The sequence below is a fragment of the Coffea arabica genome, chromosome 2c, assembly GCF_036785885.1.
Source record: "Coffea arabica cultivar ET-39 chromosome 2c, Coffea Arabica ET-39 HiFi, whole genome shotgun sequence".
Lineage (NCBI taxonomy): Eukaryota > Viridiplantae > Streptophyta > Magnoliopsida > Gentianales > Rubiaceae > Coffea > Coffea arabica.
The window spans coordinates 71,978,089-71,999,238 of record NC_092312.1 but is presented as its reverse complement, the minus strand read 5'-3'; the positions used below and the strand labels follow the sequence as shown (position 1 = coordinate 71,999,238).

At 35.0% G+C, this 21,150-nt stretch overlaps 2 protein-coding genes across 2 annotated transcripts in view; one reads left to right on the top strand and one right to left on the bottom strand.

Annotated features, from left to right (window-relative positions):
* Positions 1-4,683, top strand: part of LOC113727772 (probable protein disulfide-isomerase A6) — a 5,174-nt gene extending 491 nt beyond the window's left edge. Inside the window, exons 2-11 of the mRNA XM_027252113.2 lie at positions 293-377; positions 1,080-1,177; positions 1,331-1,386; positions 2,544-2,661; positions 2,810-2,837; positions 2,927-3,018; positions 3,240-3,396; positions 3,484-3,608; positions 3,836-3,935; positions 4,309-4,683. Coding sequence (XP_027107914.1) covers positions 293-377; positions 1,080-1,177; positions 1,331-1,386; positions 2,544-2,661; positions 2,810-2,837; positions 2,927-3,018; positions 3,240-3,396; positions 3,484-3,608; positions 3,836-3,935; positions 4,309-4,374 — 925 coding nt within the window. The 3' untranslated portion in view covers positions 4,375-4,683. The remainder of the gene's footprint in view (positions 1-292; positions 378-1,079; positions 1,178-1,330; positions 1,387-2,543; positions 2,662-2,809; positions 2,838-2,926; positions 3,019-3,239; positions 3,397-3,483; positions 3,609-3,835; positions 3,936-4,308) is intronic.
* A 6,296-nt stretch (positions 4,684-10,979) lies between these two features.
* On the bottom strand, positions 10,980-12,302 carry LOC113727771 (uncharacterized). Its single transcript, XM_027252112.2, has one exon. The coding sequence runs from the start codon at positions 12,300-12,302 to the stop codon at positions 10,980-10,982; it is 1,323 nt and encodes a 440-aa protein (XP_027107913.1).
* Between the last annotated feature and the right edge of the window lie 8,848 nt (positions 12,303-21,150).

Genomic DNA, 21,150 nt, shown 5'->3' with positions numbered 1-21,150 from the left:
TTTTCTTTTGGTTGTAATAGTCGAATTCGGATCTTTGCGAAAAAGATTGCTGTGATTTTGGTCTGTTGCATATTTATATGTGGATTCATAGGCACTGCCAGTTTTTCGTCTGTTGCGGTGTATGATATTTAGGAGATAGATGGACTAGCATGAAAAACTACTGTGTGGGAATGCGAGATTGATTTTTTATATCATTATGTTTGTTGATTTGAAGTGATTTTGAGCTGTTCCTGTAAGGGAAGATGTAAAGAAGTTTTTTTTTTTGGTGGTTCTCCCCGTGATGAATTTGCAGGTGTGGGCACTGTAAGAAGCTTGCTCCAGAGTACGAAAAGCTCGGTGCGAGTTTCAAGAAAGCTAAAGCTGTTTTGATTGGAAAGGTTAGCTCTTCAGCTCTTTTATGATACATTGACCCTTTCAAATATGGTGGGAAAAGCCTCATTTTTACTCTAGGCTTGTAGTGTTGCTATAGCGATAAGAACATTTGCCTTGGGTTATTAAGTAGTTTAGCTAAAGTTGGTACAATCTAAAGCTTGTAACTTCTGGGAATGTTACTATTGCATTGCTGTAGAGAGCTCAGATATGATGCAAAATTCATGGCTTTTGCCATGCCATTGTGGTGTGTTTCTTTTAATGGATTTTGGAGTTGTACATTATTAAGGTTTTTGCCATTGTATGAATCATCTATCTTTGTGCTTTTTCTGATTACTGGTTTAGGAGTTGTCATCCTTGGCAGCTGCATTAATATAGAGCAAGATGCTATGGCAAAACTCTCTCACACAAAATATACGGTTATTTCATGTTGAAAAAGTGCTTACATTTTATCTTTTCATCCTCACAAACTGGGTATGCTCTATTGGATTTCCATCACTAAAATCTTGAGAGTGTGGAACCTGAGGTCCATTACTCTCTGGTGGCTTGCTGTTATCAACATCAGTTTAACTTTCTTAGCTGTTGTGAATCTTCTATTTTGCATCTGATTTAATTTCAATACTTTAAAAATATTAATCAATGGTTTAGCTGTGAATTATAGCAAAAATAAGTTTAATTTTTGAACTTTTGTCAAATTATATTTGTTGTAGGTGGACTGCGATGAGCATAAGAGCCTTTGCAGCAAATATGGTGTTTCTGGCTACCCCACCATCCAATGGTTTCCGAAAGGTTCCTTGGAGCCCAAAAAGTGAGTATATGTGCAATACTGGAGTTTTCAAAAGGTCTTTGTTTTTCTTTACTTGCTCTGCGAAAATGATTTCTGTCCTGGTGTTGACTATATGTAAATATAACTTACATGCCTTGACTATATGTAAACTCATGAATCTATTTTTATTCTTAGGTATGAAGGTGCACGATCTGCAGAAGCCCTTGCTGAGTTTGTGAACAGTGAAGGAGGTAATGTTATTGGCTAGCTGGCTTGTATTTTGTACTCCGTAAGTGTAATCCATGTTAACAAGTTTGTTAGATTTACGTTAAAGCATATTTTGGTAAAACTGTTTAATAATCCACGAAGATGATAAAATCCAATCCATATTACTTCTGAAGATTAGAAATTTACTTCACCTTAAGATATCACCAAACTCTTTTGGATTCATTGTGCCGAAATATCACCTTAAATACCTGATACTGGGACTTTGGCGTTAATTCTCCCTGATCTTGAGCATACATGAACTGCATCGTAGCTAGTATTTATACTATACATGGATTTTTCCGCTGCAGTAATGTTTAGTTGTAATCCCTTCTAAGCATTTAATTTTGGTTGTTCATCTTGAATAAAGAGATTATCATATTCATCGAATTTAGTTACAGCAACTTGAAGGAATTGTCATCATTGAATTTCAAGGTGCCTTTCATTGATCTCTTGTTTTGCATGCAGTTTGGAGAAAAATAAGTAATTGATAACTGACATATTGCTGCACGCTTAATCTCTTAATATGAAATATTCTAATGACTTTTTTATGTGCTGTAGCATTGGTAGAATTTTTTTACCTCGAACACATGGTGTTTGTGTGTTAGGTGTGCAAAAAGTGCCTCATATATCATTAGAAGTTGTTAACAGGAATACTTGGAAGGCTAATTCTTAATTTTTTTTAAAAGAACTTGTAATTTCAAAGAGCGTGAGATATGTCCACTTCATAAAAGACAAAATTCTTTGTGGATGGACTGACTGCAGCTTGAAGGAATGAAATCAGTTCTTATGTGCTTGGTTACCTTTCATTCTATTATGTGTTCCTGTTCAATGTTCAGTGCTTTTCTCTTCCACTCCATCTCAAAATTAGATGCTATATAATTAAAGCTTATTATTGAGGGGCGGATACTCATCTAGACAAGTTTCAATAACATATCCTTTTCCTTCTCAAAAGGAATACTGAAGTTGTATGTTGTATGCTGTGTTGTTTGATAGATTTTGTCCTACTGTCTTTTCAAACAAATGTTACCAAAAATTCTATTGCAAATTCAGTGAACTCCATCTATTATCTAGCTATTTTTTTAATCCGCATCTAGATGATATATGCTCAACATATGAAGATTGAATACCATTTTCTGTGTAGGGACAAATGTCAAGATAGCTGCAGTTCCTTCAAATGTTGTGGTACTTACTCCAGAAAACTTTGATGAGATTGTGCTTGATGAGAAAAAAGATGTTCTGGTTGAGTTTTATGCGCCCTGGTAATAAATAGGTTCTGGTACATTTTCTTTGTTGCAAATCCTCTTTTAGGTTGCCAATTTATTTTCCAATCAACTATGTGTGATAGCTCTGGAAGTCCAGTATGATTATACGTCATTTCGCATCTCTGATTTTGCTTTATCTTTGCAGGTGTGGTCATTGCAAAAGCCTTGCTCCCGTATGTGCATTACTAGCTAATGGAATATGGTGGAAGCTGTCAAACAACTTTTGACTAAAAGCCTGACTTTCTATTTTTATATTATGCAGACTTATGAAAAGGTGGCAACAGCATTTAAGTTGGAGGATCATGTGGTTATTGCTAATGTTGATGCAGACAAGTACAAAGATCTTGCTGAGAAGTGAGTCCTTGATATGTTTGCATTTTTGGTCCTTAGCCAATTGATTTTTCCATCAGATTTCTGCTTCTGCTGTTATTGTTTCTAGTTGATCCATCTTTGTGCAAAGAACTGGGATGCTCTCTCTCTCTCTCTCTCTCTCTCTCTCTCTACACCACTGCCCCCAAAAACCCCTTGTCTTCTGTGTTTGTAGAAGATTTTATGCTAATATTTTGCCAAATCAGATATGGTGTAAGTGGTTATCCTACATTGAAGTTCTTCCCAAAGGGCAACAAAGCTGGCGAAGATTATGATGGTGGTCGCGATTTAGACGACTTTGTTACTTTCATCAATGAGAGAACTGGCACTAGCCGTGATGCAAAAGGACAATTAACTTCCCAGGTTAGTGGCAAACTCTCATACTGTTGTAAAGTAACACAACACCGGTACTAATACCAGTTTTGTATTTTTATCTGTCTTACAAAACAGGCTGGTATTGTTGAATCCCTTGATATTTTGGTGAAGCAGTTTGTAAGTGCTTCAGATGAGGAGAAGAAGTCAATATATACACAGCTGGAGGATGAAGCCCAGAAATTGACGGGTCCCTCTGCAAGGTTTTTATGATGATTTTTTCTCTTATTTTTACTGCAAATTTGTATTCCTATGTATTTTCCATTTGATAATGAAGCTTAAATTACAAACGTTGTGGTCTGGTCTTGTAATTATGCTTGAATCAGTTTTCAACTAAATGTTCTAATGAGGATCATGCTTTTTTCAGAAAAGGATATATATTTAAGCACAGTCCAGTGTTGATCTTTTTGTTTTAAATTGTTTTGTTTAGATATGGGAAAATCTATCTGAAAGCTGCCAAGAGCTGCTTGGAAAAAGGTGCAGATTATGCTAAGAATGAAATTGAGAGACTTGAACGTATGCTTGCTAAGGTAATACTCGGGCTGTTCTTATGTTAGTTCTTCAAATTTTGTGCAGCTACTCCTTTATTCTTCTTTGATTAGCACCCAGTAATTATAGTTGCACATCATGTCTTGCGACAATGACTGTCTAGAAATCACAGCACACTTTTAGAACAATAAATCGACAAAGCTTCTTTGAAAATAATGACTAAAGGAAAGATGCAGTGAGAATTTTATAGAGAAAAGAATGTCATTTAAATGATTGGTTTTTCTAGTGCTATAAATGCTATGAAGAGTTTGTTGAGCTTCTCAATTAGTTAATCGATTTGAAATTGTCACTCAAAGACTTAAAATATTCAAAGTTTTCTGGTATCTCTACATTACTCGATCAATGGTGATGCAGGCAATAAATGCAGCAAAGGCTGATGAGTTCATCCTGAAGAAGAATATCTTATCTACATATGCTTGAAAGCATAGGAATTTCAGTATGGTGATTCATGTAGAAGCTGGTTCCCTGGAGATATATTCATGCAGTCGTCTGCCATCCAGGCTTTCCCAACACTTGGGAATTGTATCATCTTGTTACTCTTAATTTGCTTCTTTTTTCTTTTTTCGCATTTCCGCGCCTGAAGTATGTTTAGAAGGTAGATTTGGGAAAAAGTGGAACATTTTGCAGTTTTACGAGCAGGAATAACACGAATATTTAATAGTAGGAAATGCTTATTATGACTTTGACTTTTGAATGAGACAGCATCCTGCTCCCGCAAGACATTTCCTACTCCCGCCTGTAGCAGTCTTGCTCTTTATTCTCGTTTTCAATGGATGTATCCAATCTGATGAGGATGCCTTGGTGAATCAACTTGGGGAGTTTTTTAAGAAACAACTGCATTGGTTAAGGTAGGTAGTACAGATATTTATTTCGATATTATCATAGAAATCAGAACGAAATTTTGCAGATAATGTGGTGAATAAGATATCAGTTGAACGGATATTAACCTATATTTTAAGAGCTGCATCAGGGTATCAGCTTTGTCTGCTAAAGCCCCAGAAACCAGAGTCTGCAGTATGAATGAATAATTAGCCAACATCTTTTAGGTGCCTCCGAACGAACAACGTTGGAAGCAGTTCTAAGGTGCCAACCACACAATTTTCCACTCCACTTGTAGTCGGGCCATGCGTGACCTTGCCACACACACACTAGTACATTAGGGAAGCTGAACGGCGGTGACTTTGTCGAAATCCTGCAACTCTCTACTATTAGTTTCTAGGTTGTGTGTGACCATACACAACTCAGGAGCAATACATGAATTCAGCGTCACATGCATCTTCAGATCACCTTCCATTTTCGATTGCAAGAAAATACTACTACTACTTTGCATTACGACTCTGTTTTTTTTACGTCTTCATTCTCCCTTCCCTCTCCCAAAATTACTATCTTCATTCCTTCCGCAACCCTAATCACAAAAGGTTGGTATGTGACTGTTGTATACAAGAAACTACAATGTCAAAGGACCCTGCACTAAAATACGCAGTAGAGTTGGATAAGATGAAATGATAAAAAACCTACAATGAAGAGGAGATGGTCATTGGATGATGGACTGATTAACAAAATCCCACTTCTATAACTTCGTAACCACACAAATATTTAATTACAGTTGTTTCTTTTTTTTTTTTTTTTTTTTTTCTCTTTTGGTCCCCCTTTTACCTCAAGGAAAGAACTAGAGAAGAAATGTGAAAAACTGTCTCCAATTTGCTTTCCTTTCCTTTGCTTAGCTTGGTTTGGTGGACATTGAGCCTAGCAAGCTGGCTCAGCTCTGCGTCCTAGCCAAGAAAAGAGTACATTCCTCATAGAACTCCCAAAATATGGGTTCTTTTGCTCAAACTCAAAAGCCATGAATCATGACAATCATAAGCTGCTGCTGCTGCTGCTCATTGATGCATACATACATAGTCTGGCAAATGATGCCATTGCCACAATAATGAAGCAAAGGCTGTCTGTCACTCGGGCCCTTCATCTTATGTCTGGTGTTGTTTTCTTTGCTTTGGTTTGATACGACTGTCTTCATTTCAAGCACTTTTTGCAGGCTTAGAATTCATGGACTTTCAATGGCTAAAGGACCCCTTGGTCAGTACTGATATATATATATATATATATATATATATATATATATATATATTCGGAGCAATTTGTGAAAAGGTTCTTCTGAATTCTTCTTGTACTAGATTTTACCAGAAACATGTTCTTTAACCTCGTAACCTCTGCAGGCAACCTCACTGATGCAGTAACAAACATAGGAATTTGACCAACCTTTTTATGGATGGGTGAAATCTACAGCAATATATTTGTTTTTTGCTTTTCCAATCCCTGCAGATGGTACAATCTCAAGTGATCATTTTTACTTTTTCTTGGAATTGTTTTCAGAAAAACAGAAACTATCTATGAAGGAGAAGTCATTTTGATTCTCAAACTGTTTTGACATATGACGAAAGTGCAAAATAGTTTTGTAACTTTTTTTTTAACGATCACCAGCTTAGTGTGACAAGTACAGAGTTAATATGTGAGAGTAAATTTTGTCACAAGCCACAAATTATCATTTTCCATTTTATAATATTGTAGTTATGTACTAAAACCAAAAAATGTTGTGGGCTGATATTGCTTATATATATAAACATATATATATATATATATATATATATATATATATCCAGCATCATCTATCTAACATAGGCGTTATATGTTGGTAGTTTAGGGGTTTCATGTTATATCTTTCATCAAGAATATAGGAAATGAGGCATATAGAAATAATTAACAGTCATATCTTTGCATACTATTGCATGCTTGATTTGTGTAAAATTTCTTCAATTTTAATCATACATCTTAAGAAATCATTCAAGTTTGACCCAAAAACTACTACAATTGAAATGTTAGATAATCAATGCCATCTTTTAGTATCACAAAAAAATGAGTGACGCCAAGATGGATACCTCTTTATGCTAAGAAACAATTCAATGAGATAATGACATAGATATATGATTTTGTAACGAATGTTTATTGAACAGTCATTAAAGCGTTTAAATTATATTCAACATAACATGTGAATACGTAAATTTAACATATCATTTGAATGCATATACATTTTCAAAATATATATACTTGAATTACACCTTATCGAGTGTCCACGAACGCTTGCTAGACAAATCTAGGTACGTGAAGGAAAGTTACATTTATCCATCCTATATTATGGGTGGTCCCTTGAAGGCTAGAACACAAATATTGACTAGTGGCGTATCAATAAACTACTCTGATTTTGCTTTGTGGATTGCTGAAATCTTTGCTGATACACTATTGGGTGGGTGGCAAAAGCAAGTAATACAACAACTTGAAACCTTTTAACCAACAGGAAATGATGATGATGCAAAAGTTATTCTGATAGAATGGCAAAAAGGGGAAACAACCCTCAATAGTCATCATAAAAGTGGAGAAGGAAAAGGAATAGAATAGAAATGCAAATCCATGTCTCCATCAACCTTCTTCATGTCAAACTCCGGGAGACAAACCGACCCAATCAAAGCCCTATTAAGAATCCTTCCATTTGGAGCTGCATGAGTTTGCACAAGTTGCAGGTCCAAACACCACAAGTTTTTTTTTCTTTTTTTTCTGATTAGATTTTATTAGGAGAGAGAACACCACATGTTGGATTGGCCAAAATGTACATTTTAGGAAAAAGAAAAATCAAATCATGCCACCTCCTCACTTCAAATGTTAGAGAAGACCAAGGGGTTGGGCATTTACAATTTAGTCATTCATTTATATTATATATATATATATATATATATATGTATATATTAGTGGGCGTAAGTATATGATATAATTACTTCCAATTTGAAGTTGAACTTCAGATTTAACACATGTATCTTGCATTCACTTTTGTTAATGTGTAGAAATAAAATGATATGATTATATATTTGGTGCATATTGGATCAGTCAATATCATTAACAGAATTTATAAGAGATCAAATTATTGAATGAATAATTTAACCAAACCTATGATTGAATGGGTCTGCGGATAAGAGCTCAAATTCTATATCAAATAGTTCGAGATGGGAAAATGTTCAAATTCTATACCTAACAGTTGGAGATGAAAAAAATGTCACTGAGACAGAAAGAATTAAAAAAAAGGTACTAATAAAAGAAACCCCCTCGAGTCTCGTAAAATGTTTTAACTATTAAATAGAAGGCGCGGCTCACGTCAGGGAAAAAAAGGTGCTGGGGTAATAATTAATTAATAAATGCATTGTATTGGCATATACAGGGGTAGCAATTCCTGACAAGACCCGAAAACACGACACGAATCTAACACGAAATTAATGGGTCTGGGTTGAGGTTTCGAGAGTTCGGATCAGAATCGGGTTGAACCCGATGAACCCGAAAAGAAAACATGTCAATTTCGGATCAACCCGTGGTGACCTGATATGACCCGATGTGACCCGTTTACGAATTAAAACTAATTTAATAAACATAAAAATTATTTTATCTAACTAAACTAAATCATTTTTTTTCCAAAGGCATTAATTACTTAATCCTAAATGAATTTTTTTAACTTGTGTGAAGTTAAAATTATTATATTTGGACAAATAATATATTATGTTATTTTTTACTTTTATGCTGTTTTAATTTATTTTATATTTGGTTTGGGATAAAACACTTTTATGGTGTTTAATTTATTTTAGATTTGATTTGAAATTATTTATTTAAATTTTTATTACTTGATGATGTAATTAATTTTGTGAAAAATTGATTTTATTAGAAATTACAGTGATAAATTAATAAATTAAAATTAAGTTTCGGATCATTTCGGGTCGACCCGCCAATCCGAAATTTTCGAGTTCGTGTCAGGTACCCTGACCTGTTTCGAGTTGACGGGTCGGGTTCGGGTCAGCAGGTTCTTTGTTATACTTAAACCTCAACCCGACCCCGACCCCGACCCCGACCCGATTGCCACCTCTAGGCATATATCCTCACAGAACTTGCGCAATAAGTTGCGCTCCCAACCTGTCAATCCAGAAGCCCAAAACTTGCCGACTCCGAAATTATCAGGATCGGTCTATTTCCACTGGAGAAAGATCATAGAAAAGATAATATCAAGATGACAAAGACAAAACGCTTTGTTTAACCTCCGAAGAAACTTTTCAACGTCTCCCTCAAATGGACTTTGTATAATTAACCAAATTGGATTACGGTAGGCCCTAATTTATCCAAAAATGATCATCTTTTTTCAATCAATCTGGGAATGCATATGCTTTTATCAAGGCTGGCCCTTGGAAAAAACAACCAGAAACAGCTACGTGTCCTTGTCACATTTGTTTATCAGGCAACACAGCCAATTTTGCAATTGTAGAAGATGGGGCCTAGCCCCATACCTAACAAGGGCTCACCTAGGACAGCATCCATCAAATAATTGCATCAAAAATCTAACATGGCCTCTAAAGCTTTTGCCTCCCATGCATCATGCAGCATGAACAGTTCAATATTTGATCAATGAGGTTGCACTAGTAGTATTTTTCACTTTCTTTTCTTGGCAACTTTTAATCCGTTTGGAATCAAGATTACTTAGAAAAGGGTTTCTTTTTTTCTTGTATTGTTAAGTGAAAAATGTGAAATGGTTAAAGGAATTGCCTAAAATAGATGAATTCTAAAAGTAATTGGTAAAACTATTCAATTATGAAAACTTTTAGGGACTTTCGTGTAACTTCTGTTCATGTAGCTGATTTCATGGAGGATATAAGTTTCTTTGTGACTTTAAATCCTCGTTTTTGAATCTTGAATTTCAATCGAGTGAAGCTCTTTTAAGACGTTGTCTTAAGTTTAAGCAAATGTACATTCTTTCTTATTTGATAAAGGGCTCACTCAGGTGGAATCAGAGCATGCATTTTATACCGTTGAAAAATTGAAAGTGTCTAATTTTTAATGCCGTAAACGGCACTCGAATTCGACGTCGGAGCAAAGAGTTATAGTCGAAACAAAACCACCCATCTCTCACGACCTCAATTGCCCCAAAAGGAAAAGAAAAGGAAAAAATCTATTGCATCACCTTTGCAACGGAAAAAGATAACCCCTTTCATTCTTTTTTCCATCTTTTTATTAAAGGTTTTACTCGTCCAAGAAAGGACAAAGGTATGGCATATGGAATTAACATCGCTTTTCAGTTGCAACCATCTAATCACAAATTTTAACGTAAATAAGTTCAGGAATCTTTTGGAAGGCATAAAAACAAAAGGATGAAAACAGAAGTAACAGGTACTAGCAGAATTCTCATCCATCATCCACGCCCCAAATTGAGCTGTTATTTTCTGCTACTACATGATCATTGTTTCTTGAAACAATATGCGTCTCTGCAACAACACGGATGGATTTACTCTTTCAGACCCCTGTGCATCATCTGCTGCCAAGCATCATGGCTCAGCAGAAAGTTTGTTGCTTTTGAGAGAGATGGAAAGAGACCTCTGTCTCTCAGGGGAACCAGGGAAATTATTGCGTTACGATTATGCAGCAAGTTGGTCAAATAGATTACAACTACCACTGAAAAATGGTCTACTAAACAAGTGCCAAAAATACCAAAGAAAACGTCAAGAACTGAACAATAGAGATGAGATCAAAAAGTGATTAGTCGGCTAGAATAGATGCTTTGACTTATTGGAGCTACTAACTCTCTGGTGGATTGTTCATCCAGACAACAAACAGAAGAAAATTGTGGATCTAAGGAATAGTTTGCCAAGAATGGCTAAACAAATCCATCACAATTAATCAACAAACTTCTTCTATTTCCAACCTTCCAACGAAGAGATCGCCATCAAATTCGTAGTAGAGTTAACTACATACAAAGGCAGATCCCAAAATTACACTGAAAAGTGAAGAAGGCACAATTAAAAAGAAAGTTTCTATACAAACCCCACTTTACGTTTTTTTTCCCCAACTAGTAATAATTTTCAACCCCATGAAAGGATAATCTAATCTAATGATCATAGATTTTTTTTTTAACTTATTTTACATAATCTTCTTCCCCCTTTTTATTTTTACCTTGAAGAAACAGGGTTCAAAGCTCTAGCAAAACCATTCATGGCACCATAACTTTTGGAACTAAATCCCAAACAACCAAGCAATCCTTGCCTATATGGCAAGAATGTCTTCTTCCTCATCTCCTCAGCTTGAGCTCTATTGGCAGTATAATGCAGTTCATGAGGTGATGGAGGAACCCTTCTCTTTCCAACCCCATTTACCGCCACCTTCTTCTTCCCATCTTTTTGGGCGCCAGTGTGTTTTGCTCTTTTCCCATCTGCAGACTCTGTTGCCAACAAATCAGGTGAAACTGTTGCTGCAGCTGTGGGAGAGGCCTTCTCTTTATCTTTATCCTTAGGAGAGGAAGAAGAAGAAGACGAAGAATGAAGTGATGGGAACTTTGTTGGCATTAATTTCTCCATTTTGATCTTGTCTTTAACAGGTGAAAATGACAGAGACCCCCAAAACTTGTGCCCATTATTTCTTCCTTCACTCTTACTCCTATAGAGAAACTCCTTCAAGAAAACCCATCTACTCGAACTCCTCCCCACGGATGAAGATCTCGAGGACGCACCAGACTGGCACGGGGTCGTCTCGCCCGAAACAGCTTCTTCTTCCTCGCCATTTTTAGCAGCAGCCAGCTGCTTTTTGTCCTCGAAAATTCCACCTGATCTATCATCCTCAAAATCGCCTCCATCGTGCCACCCGAATGGGCTCGAGCTAGTCCTCAGGGGTGACATAGATCTAGTCCTCCTCCGCAAGGATCTATCCCGCATCTTCGCCTCTCTTCCTCTAACAATTTCGCCAACTTCATCATCAGCCACATCTAAATCCAGGAGCGGGGCTAAAACTTGAGGTCTCTGGAGGTGGGAGGACAGCTTCATGGGCCGGATCTGGCCGTTCAAGAAAAGCTCGTCAGCGGAGCTCATGGATCCGGCCGATGAAGTCCCATTGGTGGAAACTTTACTGGCTGAGAAATCGAACTCGAATGAGCAAGTGGAAGAAGTAGGGGAAACTTCAGGTTGGGAAGACAGTCCTAAGTCGTTACTGTTACAACTACTCATGGCCGTAGAAAGCATGAAATGCATAGGACTCGCCGGAGCACTGTAGTAAAAGCCGGTGACGGGTGCACCCTGGCCGCGGCCCGGGCTAGAGGGTGCACTTACGTATGGGGTGGAGCAAGTACTATCAATGTCATAGTAATCGGTGAGCATGTTCATGGGCTCATTCATTGCGGTGGTGGGATCACATTTCTCGAGTGTTTGAGTGGCGGTGGAGGAGGAGGAGGAGGAGGTGGTGGTGGTGGGAATTTCGAGTTCTTGATTTTCCGGGAACAGCATTTTTTTCTGCGAAAGGGACTATAGGAGGTGGGGAGTGGGGAAGGGTGGTGAAGCGTGCAAAATAATGGGGGGAAGGATGGGAGGGCGGTTACGTTAAGGAATGGACCTTGAATGTTGGGATTTATATCGTCAATGCCACTGCTGTCTTTTCAGATTTCGTATTGTTTTAGTAAATATATTTGGGCCTTTGCTGATGGATATGATATCATTATGAAATGTTCATTTACTGCGACACACAGTCACACGCCCCCACTTTTGCCTTCGAGTAAATGATGTGTTGAGTGCTGTGCAGGATTTTCTTTCTTCCTCTCTTTCTTTTTCTTTTTTTTTTTCAAATCCTTTTACTTTGGTAATTTTTTTTTGTTATGATAAAATTAGAGAGACAAATGAATCGAATAAATTCAAATTTTGATCTAATCGAATTAAATCTCGATCCAATTTTACCAAGCTCGAATTTAAACTTGAGATCATTGAATTTTTAATGTAAGGTTGTATTTGGATTGCATTTTTCATGATTTTTCATAAAAAAATTATTGTAACGATTTGATGTATGTGAGGAAAAAATGTAATAGAAAAATGTAATTACGGAAAACGACATAATTTTTCGACGGAAAACAGCAATCCAACCAAGGCCAAACTCGAACTTAAATTCGACCTCAAATTAGACGAGAGTCGGCAGCAATCGTTCGCATGCATGTCACCATACGGTGGTTCTGAATTTATACATCTTTGTTTGGACGAGGGTCATTTAGGAAAAAAAAATTTCTTTGAGATTTTGAAAACAAGTTCTTTTACAATCTTTTATGTCTTTGTGATCAATTTTTTATTTACTACTATATTATGTTTCAAAAAGTACTATAAAAAATTATGAAGTATTTGCTTTCTTGTACTACTTTGCCACAATAAACACTGGGTCTGTTTGGATTGTAAGTTATTTGGAATATTTTTACTGTAGCACTTTTTGTGATGTGATGTATGTGAGATAAAAAGATATTGGGAAGATAAAAAGGTGTATTGGAAATTGTAAAGATGATGTAAGCAAATAAAATTGGGGAAATATGAAGCAATCCAAACAAACCCAGTACTAAAAAGGAAAGGGCAATAGTCTAACTGGGCCTTTGGGAATAACAAATAATTTTAGGACAACATAAATGGTATATTGAGAATAATTAGGGGGTGATAAAGAAGACATTTTGAGTATCAAGAAAGAATAATTAGGGGGTACTCTAACTTCCAGCAAGCTATTAGCTGATTAGCATTTTATTTTAGTACTGGGAAGCACATAGATGGATTTTTTTTTTTTTTTTCATGGATGATTTCATTGGCATGATTTTATCCCACTTTTTTTTTTTTTTTTTTTTTACCCCAGTGGATTGTTTAGATTTCTTAGCATGATTTTATGTCTTTAATTGTATCAGCACCAGCTCTTGGGAACATCTTTTCACCACAACCAAAACACAACAACAAAGTCATATTCGGTTAACCTAACACCAAACATAGGTAATGAATGCTACGCCTTTTATTTACACGAAAGGCAAAATTAAACCCAAGACAAAGAAGGTGTTAGCATAATTACACCTAAAAAAATGTGGCGAGGCAGAATTATGTTGCTGAAAATTTCACCAACATTAGCGTGGTTGAATACATCCTCAAGAATGTTCTTTTCACATGTTTATTTTTATCAAAATATTAGCATTACCATTAAGGGGTTTAGCTGATACTTTTCAGAAAATCGAATGTTGGATAATCAACAGTAATGTTGCCAACGCAAGTTGGTTTTAGTTGCAAAAATGGTCCGCTTCATTACAAAAGATCATGTGTTCGAATCTCACTGCTCATGTGAGAATGACAGAATTTGTGAGCGATTCATAAAAAATTCTATAAACGACTTATGATTTCAGAAGTATGTCCTGCCTCTTGATTGATCGTGATTGAAATTAAACACACTCAAACTTCATATTATTTAAAAAAAAAAAAAAAAAAGTCTTGACCTCGAGGTAGGGGCACGAGAGAAATCGAGAGCGTACCAAGCAAATCTTTATTAAGTGTATATTTCTCGATGAATTTGTACCATGTACTAGGCTACTAGCTATGCAATGTAAGTTGTAGCATAGTATAGACTACAGTGTGACAGATGCAAATCGGAGGTTTTGCTGGAATCCAACGCTGGAAACTTGTCCTCAAAAGAAAAAAAAAAATGCATTGGTATGATGCAATGCTGGCAAGAGAGAAGAGATGGTATGAAAGAATTAAAAATGGTGGACACAGAGAGAGGAGTAGGGATCTTGATGGGAAAATGGGAAAGGTGCAATGGACCACTCGCCACAGACATGCCTGCAAACAATCAGAGGCCGGGCACGTTCTTAATCCCCTAATCAAGTCCCATCCCTTCCCCCCTTTTCCAACTCCTCTTAACTGCCACACCACAGTTTTCTTACCCCTGCAGATTTGCTAGGTTTCATGTGCCTTGCTCTCATCTTCTGTGCACATCATTATGCTCATACATGATGATGCACGTCAATCAAGATCTTAGGACTGTTTGCCCGTCTCGTTTTGGGACAAATCAAAGAGCCACCTTTGTGGTAAACCCTTCTTTTTTGGTTTTTTGGGGTACAAGTGAAGAACACAAAGAGAGTTGCATCTTTTTTGTGTTACTCTCCTCCTCTTTCAAGGCCTGTTTGAATTGCGATTTTTCATCGAAAAATTACGTCATTTTCCGTGATCACATTTCTCTATTACCTTTTTCTCTCACATATATCAAATCGCTACAGTAATTTTTTCATGCAAAATCATGAAAAATACAATTCAAACACAACCTTAGTTAGTGATGCATCTTCAAGGGTTTCATCGACATGTTCTTCTTAGTTTTTTGTAACTAGTCACAAACATTAATATGAAGTTATGATTTAACGTTTTATTATAATATAACATTCATAAGATGAAATAATTCAAGATCAAACACCTCTTCGACCTCTAAATGAACGGCAATTTAGGGCCGTTTTTCTTCTTGTAAAGGAAAAAGTTTAAGATCCTCGTGTTTAACGGTTTAAATTTCAAGATAGTCTGTAAAGTTGAACTCTAACTTGTATATCAAATATTTAACAAATTCCTCCCAAACAATTTGAGTGATTTAGTCATACAAACAAGCCTCTATCTATGTCCATAGCTATTGATCACCACATACTTACTAATAGTGGTGGTGTGTTGTGAATGGCATTATGCATTAATAGACATCATCATCATCATCATCATCATCATCATCATGAAGAGAGTAAGAAATGGAATGCATCATTTACACATGTATGTGTGTGAAACAGTAGCTAGGGAATGTAAGCCAAGAGCCGCTCCTCCATAGGATTCTGACTTTTTGGGGGCAGCTAAAACGAGGAGGTGGGCATTGCTCTAATTAGTAATTAATCATTGGTAGAATAAAAATGTCTAGGCTTCCTTAGTTTAGTTTATATATCTACTTACTTTGTTGGCCAGAAACCATAAAAAGATACTCCCTCCCTTTTTTTACAACTGACGTTTAAGGTTTTACACATCAATTAAAAAAAGTTTTTCATTGTTTAAATCTGTATACTACTTTTCTTTTGTACTCTCATTAATTGTCCAATTCACCCATATTTTCTCTTACTAGAGTACTAAATGGTGTTGTTTTACTAAGCCAAAAGCAATGCAAACTAAATGAGTAGTAATTAAGAACCCTTTATTGGAAAAGAGAGATAAAAGGGTAAAATTGTAAAAAAATAATTAATACTGTATGGAAATAATAAAATGACAGATAAAAGTACACTAGAGTAAATTTCTTAAACGTCAGTTATAAAAAAAAAAAAGGGGAGTATTATTACTGGCATTAATATGTGAACATTGCAGAAAACAGCCTCTTTTTTCCGGTTCTTCTCTAACCAAGAAAGCAGATTCAGGTGTCCATAGTAGCTTGCTGCAGAGGAATCTCATTGAGGCCAAAGGGCACTTGACACGTAAAATATGGCCCTTGCTATTTACATTATTGTTATTATTATTATTATTTTACCTGTTTTATAATAAAATTAACTAACTTTATCAAGTTCCAAGTCCCACTTGTCAACACCAACAATGGAAGAATGACAGATTATTAGTATTTGCAAGTCAGAGACTCAGAATTACTCTCAAAACACATGGTTTAAATAAATGTTACATTTGGGGACAACCAAAGCATGTTTTAGAGCGAAAATGTACAACAGAATTATTATCTTTGAAAGAAGTAAAGTGATTTACTTCTAAGGTTTCCTCTTATATGGCATTTTATTTGTCCAAATACATTTGCCTGCCTCAACGTAGAAATGGTAATCAACCCTTCTTCATTTAGTTAACTTTCAAAGGATTCTCTAAAAAAAAATTTTACGTTTTTCGTGAACATATTTTTCGATTATCTTTTTAACTCACATACATCAAATCAATAGAGTGCATTAACCTATAAAATACTTTATAAAATAGCAATCCAAATGAGGTTAGTTTTTTAATAAAAAAAAATTTCACGTTTACTATGAACACAATTTTCAATCACTTTTTAATTTCACATATATCAAATCGCTACAATACATTTCTCTTCAAAAATTTCAAAAAATAACAATCCAAATGTGCCGGACTTGGAAGTCTCCTTTCACCAAGGATGTTTTCTAATAATATATACCAATTTTTTCTTGCAACTAATATAAGATTAAAATTAATGGAATCAGATTTTAACATATTCAGACCGTTTAATAACTAAAAATTAGACATTTGAATTAATTAAGTAGCACTAAATTTTCTAGACAAAGTTTGTTCTCAAAATTAAATAATAAACTAATTACTTATCACTAAATATGATAGGCACTTAAATATATTAGATTTAATATTTAACAATTCAATAACTTAATGAATTCAGACATTACATTTCAGATTTCAAACTTCAGTTTTCAGACTCTAATTTCATCAAACGCGTCCTAAATAGCGGATTTCGGTATATGAGTACCCATCACTTAGGAAAAAGAAATAATACCAAAAATGTTTCTTGAAGAAATGAAAGCTGTGGCCAGAGCAAGCGGGTCGTCTGCCTGCCCTAATTAGCTGTGGAATAGTACTCTTTGACTGCTGAGTGCTGATGGTTAGGGAGCACTCACAGAACGTACTGCTTAATTTCAGGGACAGCATATGCAAAAGAGAAGATAGATGGTCCTTTGAAAGAACATTTTTCTTTCTTTCTTTTTTTTTTTTTGGTTAAAAGCAGAATAGTTATGGTTGTGTAGCAGAATCTTCTGCAGAATCTTAAAATTTTACATATAAAATTTTGAGTTGGTCAATTTTTTCATTTTCTTTTTTTTTTTTTTGGTTTAATATCAATGTATATAAGTTGGTCAAAAAAGTTACAACAATTAGTTTGTTGAAATAGTATTCAGGGTTTAGCTTTTTCCTATGGTATTTGATCGCCCACTGATTTTAGAAAGTAGTCTACTTTTTATGTGTTGCTATATTTGGGGTTTGGGACAAATACAGTTAAGAATTGAAGCGGTTGAGGGGTACAAATTGTTTATTTTATATGATTTGGTGTATACTAATGTCACTTTGTTCTAAGAACGAATTTTATTGATGTATACTAACTCAATACATGAATACAACCCTGTCTATAAGCGTATTTTGAATCTTGAAAGAAATATGACAACTATACTAATTTGGAATATTATTTGGAAGGGAAAATGACATGTTTCATTCTTTACATTTCGCAAAAATATTCTTTTCGTTCCTCACTTTTAAAATGAAGCAAATTCATCCCTGACATTTAAAAATTAAAGCTATTACATCCCTGAACCTAATTTTCAATCTGAGTCAAACCATTCAATAATCTAGTAATAAATTTCGGAAATATAATTGATAAATCACTCGGTCAATTTCATCATATTCATATGAAATATATTAAACCAAAAAAATAAAAATTATAACATAAAAGGCCATTCTTTGTCTTGGAATAGTAGAGTTTTTTTTTTTTTTGGATAAATCTTTTCATACACCATCAGTATATCCGCTTGCGAATCCAGATGCGTATCATAAATATAAAATTTGGTGTTTAAATTTAAATTGAAATGATATGGCGGTACATAAAAACTGTCAGTGTGTACAATGATAATGTAGGAAAGATTAATTTTTCTTTTTTATGTTATAATTTTTTTATTTTTTATTTTTGGGTTCATTAAAATTTACATGAATATCAAGTTGAGTTAACCTAAGTGATTTACCAATTACACCCCCAAAATTTGTAATCAGGTTGATTGGTGGTTTGATTCAGATTGAAATTTGGGTTCAGGGATGTGAGAACTTCAGTTTTTAAATGTCAAGGACGAAATTGATTCGTTTTTTAAGTGAGGGACGAAAAGAATATTTTTGTGAAATGTGAAAGATGAGACCGATCATTTTTCCTATTTGGAATAATTACTGTAGCATTTTTTGTGATATGATGTATGTGAGATAAAAAGGTAATTGAAAAGATTAAAAATTATATTAAAAATTATATTTGTGATGTAAGCAAATAATTTTTGGCCGTTACTTGGCTATCCAAACACACTCTATATCTGAGGTAGCTACTTGTAAGTTAAACAAGAGGACACATATTGTTATGGTAGATTCATAGTGATTTTGAGCTGAAAAAAAAAGAGATTTGAGCTTTTCGACCTAAAAAAAATAGAAAATGACCAATGGAAAAAACACATAGATACAAGTTTGTTTGATTGTGAATATTGGGAAAAATTTTTGAGTTCTTTGAGAATATTTCATTAACACATTTTTAAACTACCTGTTCGTTCATATAATACATCTCAAAAAAGTGTTATAGTAATTTTTTTTATCCTAAAAATGCGAGCCAAACACAATTTCTAATAAAATTGTTCATCAATGATGGTGTCTTACTCAAATTTTGTGGTGAGCAAGACACTAAAGGTGACTCTATCAGCATTGGATGAATGACAACTATGCAAAATTTGAATTCGAAATTCTACTTTTGCATACATATCATGAATCCAACGATGATAGTGTATGTCAGTGTAAGAAAAATTTACTTTTATACTTAATTGAAAAAATTTTCAAGTTTCTCTTATTTCTTTTCTTTCTTTGGTTGGCTCTTTGTTCTCAAAAACTTGTACTTACAAATGAAATAATTCCCATTTGGATTGCTATTTTCTAAAGTTTTTATAAAAAATATATACTATAACGATTTGATATATGTGAGATTAAAAGGTGAACTAGAAAATATGTTCATGAAAAATGTAAAAATTTTTTGGGAAAAAATAGCTTTCAAATCAATCTTCCTAGTCTTGAATTAATGTCATAGCAAATTTGGTTTTAATTATTAAATTAAATTATCCTTCCAATCAACCTTCCTAGTCTTGAATTAATATTGACATGTGAGGATACAACAAGAAAATTTTCTCTGGTATAAACATTGTGACTGTAACATTATCTATTAACTTTTGGAAAAATAGATCATGAATAATGTACTGCCTATATAACCCGTTTGGATTGTTATTTTCTAGAGTTTTTGTAGAAAAGAAATACCATAGCTATTTGATGTGTATATTTTTTTTTTGTCAAAACTTTTCGTAAGACTTTTGTGACTTTACAAACCTAAACCCCGAGTAAACCTCAAAAGCCGGCAACTCTTGAGGTTCCTCAGAAGACTTATAAACCCACCCAGATCCCCTCTCAGCCCCGATGTGGGATAACCACGTAAGGGGGCAGCTGCTACTAAAACTTAAAGAGACCCCACTAATCCCGATCCAAGCGATTGTCTTTTTTGTCAAAGCCTTTCGTAAGACTTTTGTGACTTTACAAACCTAAACTCCGAGTAAACCTCAAAAGTCGGCAACTCTTGAGGTTTCTCAGGAGACTTATAAACCCACCCAAATCCCCTCCCAGCTATTTGATGTGTATGAGATACAAAAAATTGTTTAAAAAATACGTTCACGAAAACGTAAAAAAATTTTAAAAAAAAAAGAGGCAATCCAAGATAGCACTCTAAGCAATAAGGCAAAGAAATGATGGGATCACGTGATATGTTGGCCGGTTAACGTACCAGTATTAGAAGATGGCACGTGAGCCCATTTGGCAAAGTATGAGCATTCTGTGTTCATCTCCACAGCCATCTTCTGCCATCCCATTACACAACACAGCCATAAAATACTTGTCTGCAATAAATACCACAAACATCAACTTGCTCATAAACAAACATTTTGCTTGGAATTCATGAATTTAGAAGCATGTGCTTTGATTTGTGCCCAAGTTAATGATGCCAATCACAAAGGGCTTCTTGGAAGGATCACTCCCCTAAGGCAACATTTTGTCCTAGATTCCATCATCATCTCTCCAAACCATAAGAGTAGTAATTCTTTCCAGCACCTACTACTTAAATGTTGGACCACAATTCAACCTGTAGTTGCAGTGAAGTTCTATTTGTGTACCATTTGGCTCAGTCCCATTGGTGATTGGATACCCCTAGCAAGTCATTTCAAGAAATTCACTCCCATCTTCTTGCTTATCCATTTTGACATTCTTGAGCCTCAACAAGTAGGTGCCATTCAGCCAAAACCAAGTGCTATTGAATCCTCCTAACCATCTATTTTCAAGGTCAAGCTCGTTTATATCAAGTTATACCCATATCAAAAAAATGTTGAAAATGTTAAATTTGATGGTCAAACGTTGCAACTTGACTAGTTTTCCACCTCCTCTAACTCTAAGTGATGGTATCACATTTTGACACATACTAGGGCGGGCCAAAAGAAAGCGATTCTCTTGATAATGAAGTGGTAACTCCATGTTTTTTCTTTTTTCTTTTTTTTTT